Source organism: Hydra viridissima, unplaced genomic scaffold, assembly GCF_058129835.1.
Source record: "Hydra viridissima isolate aposymbiotic clone 2 unplaced genomic scaffold, HvirCarnegie_v1 scaffold_4, whole genome shotgun sequence".
Classification (NCBI taxonomy): Eukaryota; Metazoa; Cnidaria; class Hydrozoa; order Anthoathecata; family Hydridae; genus Hydra; species Hydra viridissima.
In genome coordinates this window covers 16,295,320-16,310,139 of record NW_028324303.1, presented here as the reverse complement: position 1 = coordinate 16,310,139, position 14,820 = coordinate 16,295,320, and the positions used below count along the sequence as shown (strand labels likewise).

At 30.0% G+C, this 14,820-nt stretch overlaps 1 protein-coding gene and 1 long non-coding RNA gene across 2 annotated transcripts; one reads left to right on the top strand and one right to left on the bottom strand.

Annotated features, from left to right (window-relative positions):
• The first annotated feature begins 1,114 nt into the window (after positions 1-1,114).
• Positions 1,115-5,019, top strand: LOC145186814 (zinc finger MYM-type protein 1-like). The gene is made up of 5 exons (XM_090085228.1): positions 1,115-1,209; positions 1,301-1,468; positions 1,575-1,803; positions 1,942-2,195; positions 2,862-5,019. Exons 1-5 carry the CDS (start codon positions 1,115-1,117, stop codon positions 5,017-5,019), a joined length of 2,904 nt encoding a protein of 967 aa, XP_089941354.1.
• Positions 5,020-7,461: 2,442 nt separating this feature from the next.
• On the bottom strand, positions 7,462-13,243 carry LOC149890139 (uncharacterized). Its single transcript, XR_016452204.1, has 3 exons — positions 12,947-13,243; positions 8,186-10,013; positions 7,462-8,061 (listed from the first exon to the last, which is right to left on the bottom strand). It is a non-coding gene; the product is annotated as an uncharacterized LOC149890139 (long non-coding RNA).
• Positions 13,244-14,820: the final 1,577 nt, after the last annotated feature.

Below are 14,820 nucleotides of genomic sequence, written 5' to 3'. Positions count from 1 at the left end.
TAAAAGTTGATAGTTAGAAAGTAAAGTAATTAGTTACGTTAAGAAAGTAGTTTGTATGTAAAAAGTCGGCAGGTCTTTTTGTTACGAAAATTCGGTCATCGTTTAGTGATAGCGCTATTGACAATTTATGTTTTTTAAAAAATTATTTTAAAAATCAATCTATATAAAAAATATAATGTTATTGAAGTTTATATTTGTTTTGTATTGAAAAGGCGTTTTTTTTTTTGTATTTGTTTTAATTTACACATTTCCCCCACCTAATTGGATAAATTCTTGCTTTTTACCTAATCCCGGGATTTCCCGGGATCCCGGGAAATTTATCATTTTTGTCCCGGAATCCCGGGAATTAGATTTTTACGGGAAATGAGAAGCCCTACTACTGCGATTCTGATTAAATTATATTGTCATATTAGCAGATATCAAACAAGCTTTCTTAAATGTAGAAATTTCTAGTGAGCATAAAGATTATTTAAGATTTCTCTGGTAAAAAAACGTGGACGCAAAACAAGACTCAGAATTGATTGTTTATAGGTTTTTAAGAGTAGTATTTGGAGTGACTAGTAGCCCTTTTTTATTAGACGGAACAATAAGACATCACATCAAAAAATATGAAAAATCTAATGGTAAGTTTGTAAAAAGATTCGTTGAAGATTTATACGTTGATGATGTAACATCTGGAACGGAAAGTGTAACGAAGGGTAAAGAATTTTATAAAAAGTCTAAAACAATTATTTCTAAAGGTGGTTTCAATTTAAGGATATGGAAAACAAACAGCGAAGAATTACAAAACTATTTTGATTTTAATGAGAAAAGTGATAAGAAATAAGGAAATAAAAAATTCAATAAACAATCTTGATGATAGTACTTACTTAGAAACAGAATTGGGTAAAAGTGATCATGAGTATAAAAGAGTTTTAGGAATTGAATGGGACTCGGAAATGATGAATTTATTTTCCAATTTAATGACTTTATAAAAATGTCACGGGAACTTAAAACAACAAAAAGGAATATCTTGAAAAATTTAGGCATCAATTTACGATCCATTAGGCATTGTTTCGCCTATAACAGCCAGACTAAAAACAATTTTTCAAATTTTGTGTAGAGATAAAAAGGAATGGATGCGAGTGTGAGTGGAGAGATTGAGTTTAAGTGGAAAGAATTGTTGAAAAAGGTTGACGAGTTGAGTGTTTTAAGAGTAAAGAGATTTGCGTTTGTTAGAGTTGAGGAGAGAATAATTTCGGGAGTTACATGGATTTTGTGATAGCTCAAGAGAGATATATTGTGCAGTTGTTTATCTTAGAATTAAGACGAGTGTTACTGTGAGAGTATCTTTTTTGGCAGCCAAAACAAAGGTAGCGCCATTGAAAGAGTTGTCTGTTCCTCGGTTAGAACTGTTGGGTTGTTTGCTATTGAGCAAATTAGTAAGAGAAGTGAAACGAGTAATAGAAAATCGAGTAATACTAGTAATGTTAGTTGTTGGTTTACAAAACAGATTCTGAAGTGGCTTTGCACTGGATTAAAGGAAAGGAGAAAACTTGAAAACCTTGGGTGGAAAATTGTGTATTTGTGTTTAGGAAAGAGGTTGAGAGGAAGATCTGGAGATATGTAGCAAGATTGGAGAATCCAGCAGATATTCCAACTCGTATGTTTTGTTTTAAGCTATTGAATGATAGTTGGTTATCTAGACCTAAATTTTTATGTGAGGAGGAGGTTGAAGTAGGTTTGTTTGATGGTGAGAATAGTTTGAATGTGGATGAAGTTCTGATTGAGTCAAAGGGTGTAGATAGGATAAATGACAGTAGAGTAAATATGGTTAAGGCTGCGAGTAGTGGTAATATTGGTGTTCTGATAAATATTAAGAAGTAAAGCACATTTAACAGACTTATAATGGTATCTGGATATGTAATTAGATTTGCAAGTAATTTGATAAAAATAATTAAGAAGAACAATGGAATAATAAAAGAAAACATGTTAACACTTGATGAATATGATATGGCATTTAATTTATGTTTACTAGTTGAACAGTTTTATTTACAAAATCAAGATAACTACAAGAAGCTAAGTTCATCCCTGAAGTTGTTCACTGACGAACAAAATATACTGCGACTAAAAGGACAATTTAGAAATTCGATACTAAGTTCTAATGAAAAATATCCGATTATTTTACGTGATGGACTACATAGCTATTTTACGGTGTTAATTATTCATGACGCCCATGAACGTGTTATGCATTAAGTCAAGTTAGAGCAAGGTTTTGGATTATTAAAGGAAGAAAAAGTGTCAAGAATGTTTTGCGTAAGTGTGTTATTTGCAAGAAGATTAATGGAAGAACAATGCTGCCTCCCCCAACTTTTGACTTACCCGATTATCATGTTAATGTTTCTATGTTTTCGTTTTAAGCTGTTGGTGTAGATTTTGCTGGACCCTTATATGTAAAAAGTTATTTAAAACTGATGCTGTATCTAAGGTTTACGTTTTGATTTTGACCTGTGCAACTAGTCGTGCTGCTCATCTGGAATTAACTCCTGACATGAAGATCCCTGCTTTCCTCCGAGCACTCAAACGCTTTATTGCATGCAGGGGCATACCTGATAGCATTACTTGTGACAATTTTAAAACATTTAAATCGATTGAAGTAAAAAAACTTTGTTTAAATAATAATATTATTCAAAAATTCATCCTACCTACTTCCCCTTGGTGGGGAGGATTTTATGAAAGATTGGTACGATCAGTTAAGATACCACTGTTAAAGGTTATGGGAAAATCCCTCGTTACTTATGAAGAACTGCAAACAGTTTTATGCGATATTGAATTTGTAATTAATAGTAAAAAAATAAATATAAAATAAATCAAAATGTCAGAGATTATTTAGTGAACGAAGGACCCCCTAAGATCACTGTAGAAAATTTTCCGCAAAATGAAAAAGGGTTACATTTTTCGAAATTTCATTGTAAAAGAAAATTAAAAAATGGGGAAGTTATAGAACGACCATGGCTAATATATTCTGAATCATTTGATAAAGTTTACTGTTATTATTGCAAACTTTTTGACACAAATTCTGATTCTGCACTTGCTACTTCTGGATTTGACAGCTGGTCAAGTATTCATACAAGATTAGAGGATCATGAAAAATCAAAAAAACATTTGCAATGTACACTTAATTGCTATGAACTGCAACAAAGGTTATCTACTGGATTAACTGTTGATACATTAAATGAAAAATTAATAAGACAGGAAACAAAACGCTGGAATCAAGTCTTTGAGCGACTTGTTGCTTCTGTACAGTTTTTGGCAGAAAGGAACTTGGCATTTCGTGGGTCTGAAGAACAAATTGGAAATCCACATAATGGCAATTTTCTAGGCGTCATTGAATTGCTAGGAAAATTTGATCCAGTTATGCAAGATCATATACAGAAAATTGTTAACAAAGACATTCATGATCATTATTTAGGCAAGACCATACAAGATGAAATTATTGATACTATAGGCCAAGCTGTTCTACAGGAAGATATTGCTAGAATTAAGTCGGCAAAGTATTTTGCAGTGATTCTTGACTGCACTCCTGATATCAGCCATCAGGAACAGATGTCAATGGTGCTAAGATATGTCGCTGATGGCACACACTCAGATGTCCCAGCAGGAATTTATGAATATTTTATAAAGTTTATAGTTGAGAGCAGCACTGGTGAAAATTTATTTAACACTCTTGTGAAAGAAATTGAAATGCTAGGACTAGATGTTGAAAACATCAGAGGACAAGGGTATGACAATGGAGCTAATATGAAAGGGCACAATTCTGGAGTGCAAGCACGACTTTTGGAAAGAAATTCACGAGCTTTCTATACTCCTTGTGTGTGCCATAATTATAATCTTGTTTTAGGAGATATGGCTAAAACGTGTTCAGATGCCATGACATTTTTTGGAACTCTGCAGCGTATTTACACCCTTTTTGCTTCATCTACAAAAAGATGGACTGTTTTTAAAAAGCATGTGAAATGCCTGTCTGTTAAACCATTATCAGAAACAAGATGGGAATGTAGAATGGAAAGTGTTAAAGCTGTACGATTTCAAGCCGCAGAAGTGTGTGATGCTTTAGAAGAACTAGCAAAAAGCACAAATGATGCTCAAGGGAAAAGTGAGGCTGAATTATTAGTAAGCCAAATGACAAATTATAGGTTTCTGGTTGCACTATGTTTTTGGCACTCTTTATTGTTTCAAGTAAATTTTACTAGCAAGGAACTTCAAAGCAATACCATAGACATTGCCGCGGGGCTGACATCTTTTGAAAAATTGTTTGATTGGTTGAAGACACACCAAGAGACAGGCTTTGAAGCAGCATTGATTGATGCCAAAGAGCTTGCAAATGAGTTAGAAGTTGAACCCATATTTCAACAGAAGCGCTGTTACAAGAAAAAGAAAATGTTTCTTTATGAATCTTCTGACGAACCAATTTTAGACCCCAAGACAGAATTCCGGGTAAATTTTTTCAATCAAGTTGTAGACAAAGCATTGCAATCTCTTCAACCACGGCTTATGCAGCTGAAAGAACACCATAAACTTTTTGGATTTCTATATAATTTTCAAAATATGTCTAAAGAAGATCTCAGAAAACATTCAGCCGACCTAGAAATTGCTTTGACAGACATTACAAAAGATATAGAAGGGTTCATGCTTTCCGAAGAAATGGAGGCAATTAAGCCAATACTGCCCGTTCAACAACAAAAACCCAAAGAACTCTTTAAATATTTGGCTTGTAATGATAGGTCGACTGCATTTCCAAATTTGTTCATAGCCCTAAAAATGCTGATGACAATTCCAGTTACAGTCGCTTCCGGTGAAAGAAGTTTTTCAAAACTAAAATTGATTAAAACCTACCTTAGGTCAGTAATTAACCAAGAACGACTAAACAATTTGGCACTAATATCAATTGAATCTCCTATAAGTAGAGAAATTAATTATGAAAAAATTCTAAAAGATTTCGCAAGCAAAAAAGCAAGAAAGATCCACTTTGACTTATAGATTATTTGTTTATTATGACAATAACAAGAACTGTTTTGTTTAAATTCATTGTAATATTTTTATTATTGTTTATTGATTCGTTTGTGGAGTTATGTTTTTTTGTATAATAAATGTGTTTCAATAATTTTATTAATAGTAGTTATTGTAAAAAAAAAAATCAGGTGGGCCCCGCAAGCATTCGTTAAATTGGGCCCCGCAATTCGTAAGTCCGGCCCTGAGTGAAGATGATAATGAAGAAGCGCTTACTCCCTTTCATTTGATGTATGGACGAAGTATATTAAGAAATAATGTGAAATCAAATATATGTTTTGATAGGGTTGATATCAAGAAACGTGCCACCTACTTAAAGAACTTAATGATTATCGAAAGCGTTTCAGTAAGGTTTATCTGAATGAATTAAAACAACAACATTTTTATAATAAGTTTTATAATAATAAACAAGAAAAGGTACTAAAAGGAAATTATATTATGTTAATTAATGACAAAGGTATGACACCCAGAAGTCAGTGGAGAATGGTAAGATTTATGGAAGTTATTGAAGGAAAAGACAAAGCAATTCGTGGAGCTAAATTAAAGGTTATATCAAATAAAGGAACATCCAAGATATGTTTCTGACCTGTCCAAAAATTAAATCCTCTGGAGATCGATATTGAGGAAGATAGCAAAGATAAAGATAAATCGAAAAAAAATATCTGTGCAGTTGAAACCGAGATTGGGCAGAATGATGCGGCGCTCAGGTCAATTAATAAACGTCCAACCCGACAGGCAGCTTTTGATGGATAATGTCTAAGACAATTGAAAGACAAATATTGTTGACAAGTCAACAGGGGCGAGTGTGGTAAAAGTGACTGTAAAAAATTATTTATTAAGAAGCATGTTGAAAGTGTATTTATTATTTAATTATTGTATGTGGGTGTTGTTAAATGTGGTATTTGTAACTTAATTATTGTTATTATTGTTAATGGTCAATTTATTGGTGCGTGCTCTCCACAGACCTCTTTTTTATTGTATATTCTGTTGGTGGAGCAGCATAGACACTCTTCCATTTATACAATTTTAAATATATTGTCTCTCCAAACGTTTAGTTTTTCAATCCTCGAGATTTTACAACAATAGTTGTTAAGGTCGAAAATCACACAGAATTTTGTTTGTCCCGTTTTCATGATTCTCTTTATTTCGGTTGTTACTCTTTGTTGTATTGGAATTATTAGTTATCGGTTTTAACTTTGATAAAATTAATCCGCTACATTGCGACTTTGCATAAGTTCTGTTTTTAGTTTCGCCATAGTTTACAAAAGATTTATATATAACATTACTTCTCTAAATCAAGATAACACCAATTAAAACCAATCAAAATCCAATAATGTCCATTAAAGTCAACTAAAATGCAATAATGACTAATAAAGCCAATGAAATGCATTTTGCTTAAAGTAGATTGAATTATTGAATAATATCGCGCTCGTGCATTTTTTAGATAAAACATCCGATATTAAGTAAAATACCACGATGTAAAACTTGCTTTGCTCTATAAACAAAAACTTCTTGTTATAAGATTTGTTTCACTATATCGAAGATTATTAAATTTCTCTGAACTTAAGGTTCTAACAATGTTTAAGTCAAGCTTTAAGTCGAGCTTATTTACAAATTTAATTTGTCAACCTTATAGAAGCTATAGACTAAAGTATTTTATCGAAGTCAAAGTTTAGCAATTCTAGAATAAAAGTTGACGATGATCTTCTTCATTTTAAATTATTCTTCTTCAAATTAAAGTATTTTAAGTTGTCTGTTAATCTAAATTTTTTAAAAATTAAAGTAGTCTAATTAGTCTGCTGATCTAAATTTTATTAAAAATCAAACTAGTCTAATTAGTCTGCTAATCTAAATTTTATTAAAAATTAAAGTAGTCTAATTAGTCTGCTAATCTAAAATTTATTAAAAATCAAAGTAGTCTAATTAGTCTGCTAGTCTAAACTTTATTAAAAATTTATTAGTCTATTAGTCAAATGTTTAGTTATTTTTCTAATTAATCTAATTCTAGAATACAAGTTGCAGATCATCTTCTTCAAGTTTATGATGTTTTTAATTTCTTAAAATTTACCTTTTATTAAGTTTACTTTCTTTATTTTAAATTTTACTTGGTAACTCACTAATTTATATTAAATGCTTTCCTAGTTCAGCGAAGCATAGCACTACCGCTACCGTTACCCCTACCCCTACCCCTACCTCTATGAAAGCTTTTTTTGTCCGTTGAAAATGATCTTGGCTGACAGTTAGGCCATTTAAGTTACATAAATCTGCGGTCCGAAGCATTTAAATAAAATTATTTCATTCTTTAAAAGTTTTATACTTCTTTTACAGTTCATCTAAAAGTCATTTTCTAACAAATTTTTCCAATTCATTCGTAAGTTTTAGAACTTAAGAGACAAAAGAAAAAAATGTTGGTAAAATATTGATATTTATTTTTTTCTTCTTTAAAAATGCGTCAATTTTAAATAACAAAACAAAACATTTAAAATGATAATTTTAAATACAACTGTCCCATAATTGTTACGGTCGTTAAAATGGGTTGCTACGCATAAAGCTGAAAAACCAAATTAATTGCTCCCTTAATCAGAGCAGCTACACGAGCTCGTGATATTATGGTGGATAAATGTTTTCACATTGCTGTTTGAGCAGTTGAGATACAGAATTCGAGAGGAAGTTTTAACAGGCTGACAGTTTCCAAACATGTTTTTTAAAACTGGTTTGTCACCAAAAAAATGACTCGATTTCACAAAACAAGATCCAAAACATAAAAGATTTTGAGTGGGAACTTTTTCACATCCTTCATGGTCAACGTACTCAACAAACGGTATTGCGTGACATTTCTCACGATTGTTTAGTAATAAGTTATTTATAATATCCTTTTGTTCACTTGTTGCGACGCCAGTGCGGGATATTTCGCTTGCAATATGGCCTAGTTGACGAATGTCATACTTGATGGCATTACCGAAAATCTCCGTCAAAAAACTAAACTGCAATATAATGAAGAAGACCTTCATCCTGGAAGAAGTAGTTTAGAATACTAACAACATTTTTGTTTAAAAACATACCTTGCAGTCAATAGGTCTGTGTTTGCAATATATATAAATATATATTTTATAATTGTTACTTTACAATGTGTTACCTTTTGTAGCTCGGGGTGTTTTTTGTAGTTCTTCTGTCACAACTGAACGCTTTTGCGATAATAAACTCTTTTATCTTTCAGTTAGTAGTTTTATTTTTTTAGTATTTTTCTCCTTTACTATTTCTTTATGACAAGCAGTAGTAAATAAAAATAATAACTAATAGTCATTTAAAATAGGTAATAAAAATAATGTAAATTTGGGTTTTTTTCGCACTTGACAACGTCTTTTTAATTCTTACAACGCAATTGTAGTTTGAAGATATAACTTTCTTCAAATAATGCTTTTAAAAAATATTTTTTTCCTTGTAATTTTACATAAAAGTCTATATAACATGAGTGAATTGTATATATCATATGTAATATGAATGGCATTTTTAATTGTAACTTGTTTAAGAAATATTTTTGCGTTTTTATTTATGAGTTTTTACATAAAGTGATTCTAAATTAATTTAGTTAATACAATCAAATATGAAAAGGTGCTTGGCGAACTGTTTTGCATTTAATATAAAACTAGTTTTGTTCGGATGACTCTAAGTTGATGATTTACTTTATTTTATGTTTCTGACTTTAAGCGAAAAAATCTATTTGTATGTTGTAGACATATATACATTTAAAATACAAAGAAATGTATGTTTCAAATACTTACAAATACCCACAGCGCAAAAATCTGTACCCACACACTCGCACCCACTCTAACATGCGTACACAGTCAGACAAATATGCACGGAAGTAAATGACCTTATATAGTTTTAAAAGCCTTATAATTAATGACCAAAACCTTAGCAACCGAAATCTTAGTAACCGAATAACAAACAAAAACATCTATTTATAAAGAGTTTCTTGTATATACGGGATATTTAATTTTTAAATTCCCATTCAACTCGTAGGAAATAAAAATAATTCGCATTTGAAGGTTTACATTTTTCAAGAGTCATTTATTCTTTAATATAAACTTATTACTTGGCAGCCAAAGCTTTTGTTTTGGTAAAAATGAAACGAAAAAAAAAATTAATTTACATCAGCTATGTTAGGATTTCTGATTTATCTTTCGTTTTAACAAATTCATTTGTTAGCGTTTTGTGAGCTTTGAAGTGAACGTCCTAAAAATGAACAGCAGAATTTTATTTTAAGTAAACTTAATTTCCGGGGAATTTCTTATTCCTTCCAAAAAAGAAGATAAAAATAAAAAGCAAAATCATCGTAAGAAAAGTTATTCGATTTGTCTGAGATATTGAATATGATATCACAAAAGGCTTAGGTCAGAAAATGAAATGAAACTTTGTTATCATGACTATTATACCCATATTAAATTTTAGTAAATCATTGAGGCATTTTTCCTTTGAAAATTTCTCACTCGTCTACATAACTGTGAATCGTAGTAAGAAAAGCATCAAAAAATTCCCGTAGAATGCTAAATCACAAAAATGTGGTTTCAGTTTCCAAATTTTCTTTTTTAAAACGACCTCAAGCGTATCATTATAAGTTCTGGTTAAAAGATATGTAGATAGCTAAAAATAAGTGATATTAGGTTTTTATTTCATTTAACCAGAGTTTTCCTTTTTATGAGAAAAAAAACAAAACATTTTTGTAAAAAAAATTCCAAACACTTCAAATATTTGAGTTCCAAAAAAGTGAAATTCCAAATACTTTGACTCACTTGTTTTGCCACTAAAAAGTTGCAAAGAGTTCCTTGTTTTCTGCAAATATTTATATCTCATAATAGGGGTCTGACGACCAAGAAGCAAATGAAATTCTTTCCACTGTTGGAATAAAGAACCCTTCTAAGATGTGTAATTCCAAAGATGAAATCAATGAGCTGAACACTGATCTAAAAATTGTTTAAAAACTTTATAAAAATTGTGATAAAAAAGAGATCTTCGGTGATCTTAAAATAAATTGAGAAAAAGCATTCTAAAACTGGATTTTAAAAAAAAAATTTTTATGAGTAATATATTTTAAATTTTGTTATATGAATCTATTAAAAGGTTAAAGGTAAAAAACTAAAGGTAAAAGTTAAAAGGTAAAGTTTATTTCAATTTACTGATGTAACTTGCTCCCAAAATTAACAATTTTAAAGTTTTCTTTATATAATTAAAGTTAGGAGGTTAGTTTAGAAATAACACAAGGTTTTTGACAAGGGAGGTTTTTTTGATTAATAAATTGGGAGGTGACGGAAAGGAGGGTAAACTACGCTTACGCCCCCGGGGCCTGGAACACATACGACGCTACTGTGTGCAAGTTGTTTTATTACTTTAAGACATATCAAGCTAAATTCTGGAATTTCTAAAACTTATCAAAGTAAATTCTGGAATTTCCATTATCAAAATCAAAAACTTGAAGAGAGCAAGATGTAGTATTGTCCAAAAAATATTTTCACTTTTTGCAAAACAAATTTATTTGAATTGACGAAGGGAAAACAGTAACATAAAATGACTGGATCGAGGAAATATTGTAAATTAATAGACAAAGGCTGAGAAGATCATCTAATATTAATGAGACGGATTGCAATAAATAATTAAGAGATTGTCAATACAATTACTTAACGTCTTCTCATTTTTAGAAAAAAAATTAACAATCAATTAAGTTCTAGCTGAAAAGTACGCATGCTTGTATATCATCCTGTTCCTTTTCATTAACGAAGTATGATTTTGGTGTAAATGCTTAACAGGCTGAAGAAATTGCTCATCACTTTTACTATCAACTGTGAAAGCAATACTAAAGTCATTAAGATCTGGTCTTTTTCATTTTTTCTTAAATTCATTTTTTTCATATTTTGTTAAACTTGTAAGCTGTATTTAGTTGTTATTATTCCAAAGTATTTTTTTAGTTTTTATATAATACAAGCTGTATTAAAAAATTATAATTTTCATTGTTATGGTTCGATTTTTCAGAATAAACTTATTGTAATTAAAGTTGTTTAAAGTCTTTATTTGGTGGAACCAAAAAAAGAGTTTAAACAACTTTTTATTTTTGAACTTTTTTCTTGAATTATGTAAAAAGTATTTTTAAAAAATGTTTATATTCTGTGTTGTGTTACATTTGTTAGGTAATTTTTGTATTATGTTTATACAGGTTATTAAATATTCTTCAAATAATGCTATTAATGTTTTTTATACGCTCAACCAAAATTCAATGTCAAAGTTTCTAATTTAAGTTTTCTAATTTAAAAAGTTCTTAGTAGTTTAAAGATACCTTTCAGTTTTAAAAATTAGTTTCAATAATCAGTCAGGAATTATCAGTCAAACTGCTTGATTTTAATCTAAACTACTTTTGATAAAAAGAATCTTAGGCTATCCAATCAAAGAACCTTAGATCATCCAATCAAACTGATAGAAGAAAAAAAAAAACTCATACAGTTGTTACAAACAGTACGTCGTTCACGGTAAAAACTAAGCGTTGTAGCCAGACCTGGTCAAATATTTTGAAAGGAGTATTAGTAAAAAAATCTTGTTAATTTTCTAGCAGCATTCAGAGACTCGATCTCCGACGTTTGCCCACCTTTAATCTTTCGCCTCTCTCTACGTCACTGAAAAAACTATGATCTCACTAACCTAATTGTGCTCATGTAAATCATTTGGTTGTAATCAAAACAATGGTAACTTTAAGACCAAATCTTTATTTTCCAAACATCATCAAGTTCGTTTTAGGTAGAATATCTAATTGCGTTGCTTTCGATTACTTCCTTATATTAAGTCCCTTTCCTTCCTAGAAAATTAGCAACAAAAACAACATGGCAACACTTCCGAACGAGTGAGTGAAAATTTTAAAGCTAATAAATAAGTCATTGCGGAAATAATAGGCCACACATACGCAACAACATTTATCAATATGGCTTGTTAAAAAATATTGCTACCTACTTTTCTATCTCTAATTCTAATCAGAAAAAATAATCATAAAATATAAATTTTTCTTTTTTTTTATGTTTATCATCATATGACACAAGTGTATTCTCCCTCATTAGTGGTGTAGGAAGGATTTCTTAGTAGAGGATGTTTTAAGGTTATTCTTTTGACTAAGCAGTTTATGGGATGGAAAAATATTTTACAGTTCTTAAATAAGTTAATTGTAAGTAATTACACTCGAGGGTAAAATGCTTTTACATAACTTACACCATAATTCTTGCCAATGATGAATTCTTCAGCACTAGCCAGATATAGATGGTTTCTGTTGGTTTATATTTAAGGGATAGTCACGCGATAACATACCTGATAAATTTAAAATATATGGTGATGGTTCTCAAAAACTACGAAGTAAAAAATCCTTTTATCGTCTATGAATTGTTGAATTCCGTTTTCTCGAAAGCTCTTGTTTGTCCAGTTCAATGGTTTCTGCTGCTATACCGGCATGCACTATGAAGCAACTGGTTCACGTAGATCAGTTTTTCTTTTCAGAGGTTGGTAGTATTGTTTGCTATGCTGAAATTGAACTGCATACCTATAAGATTCCTTGTCTTAAAATTAATTTTCTTGAATTAATGATGGATTTAGTAGTTAAGATATTGAGTGTAAGAAGAAAAGCTGTTATGTACCAAAATTACAGCTAAACCAAAAGTACAGTTAAACCAAATCTACTCCAATTTACTATAACATTTTTTTTTTGTATACTAAAAAAACTTGCTTATTTTTTATGTAAAAATGATTTTTATGAAAGTTAGAGTTAACTTTAAAAAAATATATTGAATTTCAGATAAACTTATGTTTAAAAAAGTAATAAAATTCCAGACAAACTTATTTTTAAAAATACGGATATCTTAATATTTACCTAGAAGTGCAATATTAGCAACTTCGATTTGGGTGAATATGATGCGAAGGGTTTCCAATATCAAAAATGTGTAAAACTTGCAAAAAGATTCCAGATAGCTGCCGCTTCTAACATGCTTTTTTGGATAATCAGGATGATTTTCAAAATTTTAAACCCGCCCAATTTTTTTTTTCACCAATATTGGTGGAGTAGTTGCTTGTAATTGATGCAACTAGTTGGGCAAACTGGTCGCTGTTTCCATCTCTTGCTGCATAAAAGTTGTTGATTATCCGAGCAGTTTACGATGTTTCAGAAATCGTTTTAAAATCAGAGCAAACCGCAACTTCATTCAATTTTTTTTTCTTTGAAAAAAATATCAATATATCTTCTTTTTAGCATCGTTAAACCTAATTCAGATCTATTTTTAGTTTTGAAGTCAATTTAACGATAGTGTTTACAAAAGAAAATAAAGATATAAAAAAAAATCATTGTGAAGTCACAATACAGCTGAACTGAACATATCAATCTGATAGCAATACTCATGGCCGCCGAGAGGGGGAGAAGGGAGGGTGGACGGGGAAGATTCGTGTGTGAACAAATTTTTTTTTTTCTTGAAGCCTTATTTATTCATCACTTATTAAATCAGTTTTATCGCTTCTAAAAAATATAAAAAACAAAAAATATGTGCGTTTTTAACATAATATCCTTCTTTTTATTCTTTCTATTTTTCATTTGTAAAATAAAAAATTCGAATTTTTTCTTTTGACATCGTTAATTTTACTTTTGTTAATTTTCTTTTTAAAACGTAAATAATTGTAAAGATTGCATGACTTGATTTCTCATTAATGCTGTAATTTTAATTTTTCGTTTTAGACACAAATTTGCAGTTGTATTTTGTAAGCGTACATTTTTAATTTTAGTTTACAATTTGTAAATTACAAATACGTGTTAAACCAAAACTTTTAATAAAATATGCAATTACGTTAAATATAAAATATTATTATTCAGACATAAATATTATTTAAAAAATGTTATTATTCGCAAACTTTAATTTGTATTATTTATTTATAATCTCTGTATAAATAAATTATAAAAGAGCTACGTTTTCATTTTTAAAAAAACACTAACAAAAAGATAAACAAAAGCGCTCTTCAACTGGCCAGACTATGTATTTTATGACTATGGTATGGCAACACTAGAAAATTTGGAGTTAACAAATTCTTTAAAAACGAAGAACATTGACTATTGCGATAATGGAAATTTTGATGCGGACCTCGAAGTTTTATTAAAAATAAATATATATTGATGTTTAGGCTGGAAGTGCAATTCGAAATTTCGGCACTTTCTTTGTACAGCGAATGTGCTGATATTCGAATTAAAATTAAATGTAACACCCAACAACATTTCTTGCAGATAAACACAGTAGTCAGTTCCCTAGGTATTTATTAAGCTTTCGTTTAAAAAATAAAGAAATAGTTTTTCGTGGAATAAATCTAAAAATGCTCTGTTTTGTTTTCTTTGTCGTTTATTTTATAAACTTTGTGAGCAAATATAAATTTTTGCTACAGAATATTGTTGGGAAGCTAAGAGTGGCTACAAAAATATATATTTTTTAATACTAAAAGTATTAAAAAAATAATACTGGATGTTCTTTGCACACCATCTCAAATAAACGCTGGTCTGCAAGAATTGAAAGTCTTAAACCATTTGCTGAAAAAGTTAATGAAATTAAAATGCAAATAGATTCTTCCAGCTGTAAATTACAGAAAAACTGTTTTACAAGCTTGCAATGTAACAATTGATGTTGAAATGACCAATTTGTCAAGTTTTCTTGTTGAATTAAATGCAATTAGAGAAAGTTTGGATACTGTTTTAGATCAATGTAAATTTTCGGG